Below are 8,087 nucleotides of genomic sequence, written 5' to 3' on the forward strand. Positions count from 1 at the left end.
ATTTAAGTGTCTTTGATTTGTAAAACTGTAAAGAAAAGACTTGTAAATGTTTGAAGAAAAGTTTGTATAAGTATGAACACCCTAGAAAATCCCATATTTCCTACTAGTATAAAAAGTAGTCTTCTACCAAGACTCAACTGTTTTGAAAGTAGCCTTCTACCAAGACCCGAATGTTTTGAAAGTAGCCTTCTACCAAGACCCGACTGTTTTGAATACTTGTTTATTGTAAAAACGTGTAATTTTTCCAAGTGTAACTATCATTATCAAAATATAGTTTGTACATTAATGTTTAAGTGAAGCAATCACCAAATAAATGTAAAGGGGTAAATTAATGTAGTATTGTAGTATCGTATAAAGTGACTACTGTTGTATTAATTGCCTTAATTGAGTATTAAGGTATAATGTGATGGCTAGATCTCATACTAAACGCTCCCCTGTTAAGAGATTCTAGGAACCAAACACAACCCCTGCAATGTTTGCAAGCCGTGAACATCCACATTATGATTATATGATCATGTATACCCAATATAACTATCACCTTTTGTTTAAAACAATGTGTTAGTGATTCATTGGTATAGTTAGATCCTATAATTGTTCCATGCTATAGCACCTTGTTATGTTTGTTATGTTATCGTGTATTGTATCTTCCTCCCTGTTTCTCTTTATTGTGTGTTCTCTTATGTTATCATGTATTGTATCTATGAAATAGTATCTATGTAATAATATCTCTTCATATAGTATGTATTGTATTAGTATAGACTCATGAATGAACTGACTCTTGTGCGATTCCTTGTATGTGGAATGGTAAGTAGTATCTCCTAACTATACCTATTATAGTTACTAGTAATGTACGTGTATAACCGAAGTATGCCTTTGCTACCCAAAGGTGCTGAACTAACTGATGAAACTTTTATGTCTATATATGTATACATGATATATAAATAATATTTAGACGACACTCGGACGAATAACCGATGCCCTAAGGCCACATCCCAACGAGGAAAAGGAAATAAAGCGAGTTAGTCGTCCTAAGTCCTTTAAACATTACTTATATAACTATACATCTATAGGCATGCATTTGACAATATAAAAGTATAAAAGAAGTTTTCTAAAACCTTTGAAAAGTTTAATAACTAAGAAATGATGACTTGATGTCAGTTTGTAAAACGATTTGGAAGCAGTTTGTTTGATAAGATAGTTTTAAGTATAAGAAAAACCATTTGTTTGAAGCACATTTGTAACCGAGTTGAAAGGAAACATACAATATGTAAGACAGTTTGATGAAGAGTTCTAACAGGTAAAAACGTTTGAGAAAGTCATTTGAAGTAATATGTTTGGTAAAACAGTTAAAAGTGTAGTAAATCCATTTGTATGCTAGTTATTAACCACATGTGATTGATATAATAACTAGCATGATTCAACTTGTATCCCCCCTATAAAAGCATTTATAAACATTTAAAAATATTTAAAGGTTAATTAAGGGGTATGAACTCACTTGCAGTGAATGGATCGTATGGAAGTGTCGGACAAGTGCTTGGTGTCAAGTGAAGACTTAAACACACACAATGATCTTAATAACATATAAAGGCATATGTATATATACAATTAGTGATTATAACACTAATTAGACAAGTATAAACATCCTTATGTGAGGAAAACACTTTGGTCAAAGTGTTAGGAGGCCATTGGGTTGCAACAAAGGATTGCAAGGCATTGTAAGTGAGCTTATGGTCAGTGGACCATACTTAATGGAGTTTACGGCCAAGGGGAGTTTACTCATGGCTGTAAACTCTCTAATGGGTCTCCATTTGAGGCTTAAAGGCAAGGTGTCTTAAGTGGTTAAGTGCTCCAAGGCTTAAACAAGAGGCTAGGTGAGTTTAAGGTCCAGAAATGACCTCAACTTGAGTTTACGGCTATAAACTCATCGTGTGAAGTACCAATCTGTTGCTTAAGGTTCCTAGTTCAATGGTGGTTGGTTCTAGACTAAGTTCCAAGGCTTGGTAAGGGACTAAGGTGCAATTTGCCCCACTTATAGGGGTTTACGGCCCGATAACATGTCTTGGTCGTAAACTCCTTTGATCTTGAGTTTCTTTGTGAATTCTAAGCTCTAAACATGTTAAACCTAGTGTACAACGAGTTAGAACAAGAGTACTTACGATCTAGGAGCTTGAATGGTCGGTTTTGGCCAAGAACACTAGTGTGTGTTCTTGGTGTTCTTGGTGAAACTTGAAGATCTACACAAATGAAATGATTTCACAGATGAAATCATGTAAGATCACTAGTTCATGTAAGATATCAACTAGTTAGGGCAAGAAACTTACGAGTTTTGAAGATCGGGGATGAAGATCGGGATGATACTTGAGAGGATTTCTGCCAAGGGAAAGAAAGGAATGAACAAATGGCCAAGACTTCATCATATAGGAGGAGTTTACGGCCCACATGGAGTTTACGGCCGTAAACTCCCTTGTGGTGGCCGTGAACTCCTTGTCAAGGGTTTTCAGACTTGTTCTTTGAGCTATAACTTCAGCAGATAAACCCCGACACTTATCCCTTAAGTGTGCAAGGCTTAGAACCCTCGAACAGACTCCAAATTGTGTTAAATGATAGCAAGAATGAGTTTGACTTTCAATGAAGTGTTAGACTGAACAGGATGGAAAATTTCGGGTTGTCACAAGTAAAGGATCACCATGTGGGATATGCATTCTTAAGAATATTCCAAACGACGAAGCTTTGAATAATAGTCATTGTAACTGTGTTAGGCGCGTAAAAGTTGGTCTTTAATGATAGTCCCCACCACGCCTTTCAAAGTTAAATCCGCTTTTTGATTGAGATCTCCGTGCTACACAACACAAAATTTTATTTCATTTAAAACGTTACTAATTGAAAATAAAAAACTGATGGGTTATGGTCATAAGACATCCTATGTGCTCATACAAACCCTAATGCTTGGATCTAGGTTTCTCTATTGTACATGCTTTGAATCCAAGACTATAAACCCTAATTCTAGTATATGAAATCGATATTAACATATGAATGGGTTTAAGAACATACCTTGATTGTTATAGAGTAATAACAATCCTAATTCCTCCTTGAATTGACTTTGGAATGCTTAGAGTCACAAGTGTCACTCCTCTAATGGCCTACAAACACCAAGAGCAAATGGAGAAGGTATAAAGAGAGAGGAAACAGGTTAGAATTCGTCCTTAGGACTTCTTGGGAAGGGATACACGAATTCATGAGCCTTGGGGTCTTTATATAGGTGTAGAGATAGGGTTTCAGTCATTATCCACAAAGCAACCCATAAGATAATCCTTGAATCCTTATCATAGTCGAATTCTAAGGCCTTATCACCTTAAATTCGTTCATCTTAATAATAAGATAATCCTTACCTTATTTTGTAACTATCACATAATTACAAATAAGCCCCTCTAGTTTAATTAATTACACTTGATCACAAAATTAATTCCTAATTAATTATTGACCAATATTAATTAAACAAATATGATTTCTCCTTTAATATATTATTCTTATAACATATTAATAAATCATAATAACCTTTCTCTCTTTATTTATTTCTCCAATCAAGTTGCTTTGGTGAAGGCAACCCAAAAGGACCATGCACCATCGGGTCAAGTACATACCAAAATAGTTATGGACTTAGACACTAATCCAACAAAAACAAGGTTCCAAAATTACTTTTTTAATTCGGTTTATGAAATAAATAGCAACATACTTTATATATATATATATATATATATATATATATATATATATATATATATATATATATATATATATATATATAACTATATACATAAAAGAAAAGGGCAGAAAAGCAGAAAAAAAAATTGTGGAAAAACCATTTTTAATGTCATTCCACAGAGGCTAGAGGTCATTCCGCGGAGGCCTCTATGCGGAGTGACCTTCACCTCCGCGGAGACCAAGCTTTCTTCGATTATATCATTCCGCGGAGGTAACACATCACTCCGCGGAGCATCCTCTGACGTAACCCTCCGCATAATGGATCATCCCAAAAAACGAATCATGTGATTTCTAATTCTAAAAAATCTAAATCTATATACATATTCCATGTAATAATTTGGGTTTTCCTCAAATTTGAATCAACTACGACATTAATAATAAGATGAGAATGTGAGAAATACTCGGGAATCGAATCCATCAGCCAAAACATCGGGGAATTTGCCCTTCATCGGTGCCGGATTTGAAGTGGTATATACTCGATTTCGCCGGAATACTTGATTTCGCCGGAATAGGTCGTCATTTGACATCATTTGAGGGGGTATTTCGGCGGATTTGAAATCGTCACCGGAAAACGAAGTCGATCAACACCGATGCAGAGTGACGAAGACAACCCGGGACCAGTGGGGACCAAAAGAGGAGACGTTTTTCTCAAAGAGGATGGGTTGATATTACGAAATTATCCCTCTATGCGGAGGTTTCATGGTTCCGCAGAGGTTTGCAGAGGGTTCTCCGCGTAATGCATATCTATAGCTGGAAAAGTCAATTTTTATAACTAAATTTTGAAATTGCCCCCCTATTTTTTATCTATTGGCGATATTTTGCCTTCTCAAAAACCCATTGAACCGGTTACATTGAACCATTTAATATCCGGTTGAAACGGTGCTACTGGACTTGGATTTCTGATTTCACTCGACCTATTTCAGTTAGCCCATGGACTTTATTCGATCATGTAACCTCCTGATTCAAGATTTCAGCGTTATGCCATTCGGCCATTCCCCACACTGATTTCTCTCAATTCGATTTCTCCAAAAGCTAACAGTCTCCAAAAATCGGTAGTACTCTTCCACGATTTTTCAAAGGTAATCGACTTCAGCTTCATCCTGGTTTTTCTCTATCATTTCGAGGAAGAGATTCTCTGTGGCTAACTTCTCATCTTGTTCTGTTGAACCTATAAAATCAATAACAATCTGAGGAAACGTTTTTTAATCGAGAGACTGTAGTTTTACCAGTTACCGATCCCTTTTTCTCTTCTTCAAATTCTCTGATTCAGTGACTCACTTCAAAGCATAAAGTCTGAAACACAACAGGGAGAGGGAGAGGCAATCAGGCAATGGCAGAAACAATACCCTTCAAAAACCTCCACAGTAGGGAATATCAGGGCCACAAGAAGAAGGTCCAATCCCAATCTCCCTCTTCCTTATCCTCGCTAAACCCTAATTATTTCACCTGCTGTAAACCCTAGCTTTATGCCCATGATTATTGTATCCATCTTAAAAAAAATTAGGGTATAAATTGATTCGATTCATAATTCCGATACAGGTACATTCAGTCGCTTGGAATTGCATTGGCACAAAGCTCGCATCGGGCTCTGTGGATCAAACAGCTCGGGTATGGCATATCGAGCCCCATGGCCACGTAAGTTTCCTTCTTCATTTCGTCTCTTGAGTCTTGTTACTCTTCTCAAACACCCAATTAGTATTATTTACCTACTCTGTTGTGTTGCAGAGCAAGGTTAAGGATCTTGAACTAAAGGGGCATACAGATAGTGTAGATCAGTTATGTTGGGATCCTAAACACGCCGACTTGATTGCCACTGCTTCAGGCGACAAGACTGTTCGTCTATGGGATGTCCGCAGTAAGTTGAAATACAAAATAATTAAAAAATTAAAAAAAAAAATCTTTATTGATCTACATGCGAATAAACAGGTGGAAAATGTTCACAGCAAGCAGAACTCAGTGGGGAGAACATTAACATTACCTATAAACCAGATGGGACTCATGTAGCAGTTGGGAACCGGGTACATTCTCCTTTCCTTTTTTTTTTTTTCATTTACCAAAATTTCCTTTAACAACATTTAGGAAGCTTATGTTAATTCCACTTTATTATATATATATGTTAAATAGGATGATGAACTGACAATACTGGATGTTCGAAAATTCAAACCCATCCATAAACGCAAATTCAACTATGAGGCAAGTATACTCTTATTTGTGGGTTTGAAATTGAAATGGAGTGAAGTTGATTAGATTTGTTGAAATAATAATTAATTTTGTTTTTGTCAGGTAAATGAGATTGCATGGAACATGAGTGGGGACATGTTCTTCTTGACTACTGGAAATGGTGAGAATAGTTGACTTGTTGACTTTATTGTTTTTAATTAGATTTAATTTTGTGTATGGGTGTGGTGATCAGGTACTGTTGAAGTACTGGGATACCCATCGCTTCAAGCGGTTGACACCTTGACAGCTCATACTGCTGGTTGTTATTGCATTGCTATTGACCCCTTGGGAAGGTCTCGTCAATTCTTTCCTATTAGAGCAAATTACTGAAATCGTCCCTATAGTTTGGTCAAAATTACACGTTTGGTCCCTAACTTTTTTTTTTGCACTCGGATCGTCCCTATGGTTTGATTTCGTTGCGTTTTTCGTCCCTATGGTTTGGTCAAAATTGCACGTTTGGTCCCTAATTTTATGTACGTAAGGGACGAAAAACACAATAAAATCAAACCACAAGGATGATCCGAGTGCAAAAGAAAAGTTAGGGACCAAACGTGAAATTTTGACCAAACCATAAGGACGATTTCAGTAATTTACTCTTCCTATTATTATTATTATTTTCTGTTGACTAAAAGGATTTGAATTTGGGTTTGGGTTTGACAGATATTTTGCTGTTGGAAGTGCGGATTCGTTGGTGAGTCTGTGGGATATCTCGGAAATGCTTTGTGTGCGGACATTCACAAAGCTCGAGTGAGTGAGAGTCAGTCAGTCAGTGTGTCTTTTATTTTCTTCTTTTACATGGATGGTGATTATGTTAAGTTATGTGGTTAGGATGAGCAATAATTGTTATATTATTTATTTTTTTTATAAAAAAATGGGTGTCAGATGGCCAGTGCGGACGATAAGCTTCAACCACACGGGGGAATATATCGCTTCCGCTAGTGAAGACTTGTTCATTGACATAGTATGTGGATATCCCCCTCCCTTGTTATATTTATTATGTATGTATGTATGATGTATGAATGGAAACACTATACTACAGTCGAATGTAGAAAGTGGGAGGTCAGTTCACCAAATCCCGTGTCGGGCAGCAATGAACAGCGTGGAGTGGAATCCAAAATACAATTTGCTCGCGTATGCTGGTGATGACAAAAACAAGTATCAGGCGGATGAAGGTAACCTAGTAAACTTGTATTTGTAAAAGTAGTAGTAATAGTAATAGTAATTAATAAAATCTTATGGATGCAGGTGTTTTTCGGATATTTGGCTTTGAGAGCGCATAACTTAACTAATTCCCTCGAATCTAGGGTGTAGTTGGATCTCCTCATCTTCTCTTTTTCAATATTAATAGGAAAGAATGAATGAATGTTTCCAACCTCATATCACATCTGTTTAAAAACGGATATTGTAAGTTGATTTTGGTGGATCATCATCAATCAGGTCCTTTGGTCAAATTTTTATTTTTTTGGTTGCTTGTTAAATGGCTATTGTAGTAGCAATTTTATTTCTATCTTAAGATAATTTCATATATTATTCCCTAAAGCAAAATATCATATTCGATTATTTGTCGTTTTGCTGTTTTGCTAACTTGAACTTTAGCCACTAAACTTGATGATCAAAATTAGTATATCACTGAAAACATAAATCAGAGTAGAATCATGAAGACCGAAGTTACCTTGAACCAGAATCCCTATTCGCAGGTTTGTGAGCTTGAGTTTGAAACTGGAGGACACCTGAACTTGAAGGATTGGATACGTGTGGTGTCAATATAACACCCTACTTGGAGACTCATGGATATCGAACATATTTGCATTGAAATCATGAGTGTTTTTTCATATTTTTTTAGCAACATTGAATTCTACCCCCATGAGTGTATTACAAACTTTGAATAATGGTGTGATGGAGGAATTGCTTGAAAGAAGACGAGATTGGAGAAAAGAATGTTCTGTGTCCAGTTAATTTAAGGATCGGAAAAGAGGGTGATTCGGTTTAAATATAGACATTTTGAACTTTGAAGTAAACTGATTTTGGTATATTGAAACCTGTGGGTAAAAGTAAAGGGGTAGCACTGAAAAAATTCCATGTAATATACAATAAGAAAAAACGAT

The 8,087-nt window shown here is 36.1% G+C and overlaps 1 protein-coding gene across 1 annotated transcript; it reads left to right on the top strand.

Moving 5' to 3' along the window:
* The first annotated feature begins 4,674 nt into the window (after positions 1–4,674).
* Positions 4,675–7,433, top strand: TEX1 (Transducin/WD40 repeat-like superfamily protein). The gene is made up of 12 exons (XM_078985817.1): positions 4,675–4,841; positions 5,033–5,155; positions 5,302–5,397; positions 5,488–5,617; positions 5,689–5,780; positions 5,887–5,955; positions 6,046–6,103; positions 6,176–6,275; positions 6,643–6,729; positions 6,865–6,943; positions 7,022–7,154; positions 7,228–7,433. Exons 2-12 carry the CDS (start codon positions 5,093–5,095, stop codon positions 7,260–7,262), a joined length of 942 nt encoding a protein of 313 aa, XP_078841943.1. The 5' UTR covers positions 4,675–4,841; positions 5,033–5,092; the 3' UTR covers positions 7,263–7,433.
* Positions 7,434–8,087: the final 654 nt, after the last annotated feature.

This window comes from Lactuca saligna, chromosome 3, assembly GCF_052625555.1.
Source record: "Lactuca saligna cultivar CGN05327 chromosome 3, ASM5262555v1, whole genome shotgun sequence".
NCBI lineage: Eukaryota > Viridiplantae > Streptophyta > Magnoliopsida > Asterales > Asteraceae > Lactuca > Lactuca saligna.

Excerpts from the sequence above, each read along its gene's own strand:
- TEX1 (XM_078985817.1), top strand. The coding sequence starts at position 5,093 with ATGGCAGAAACAATACCCTTCAAAAACCTCCACAGTAGGGAATATCAG. Across the intron at positions 5,156-5,301 it reads ATCAGGGCCACAAGAAGAAG|GTACATTCAGTCGCTTGGAA; the intron begins GTCCAATCCCAA and ends ATTCCGATACAG. Across the intron at positions 7,155-7,227 it reads CAAGTATCAGGCGGATGAAG|GTGTTTTTCGGATATTTGGC; the intron begins GTAACCTAGTAA and ends TTATGGATGCAG.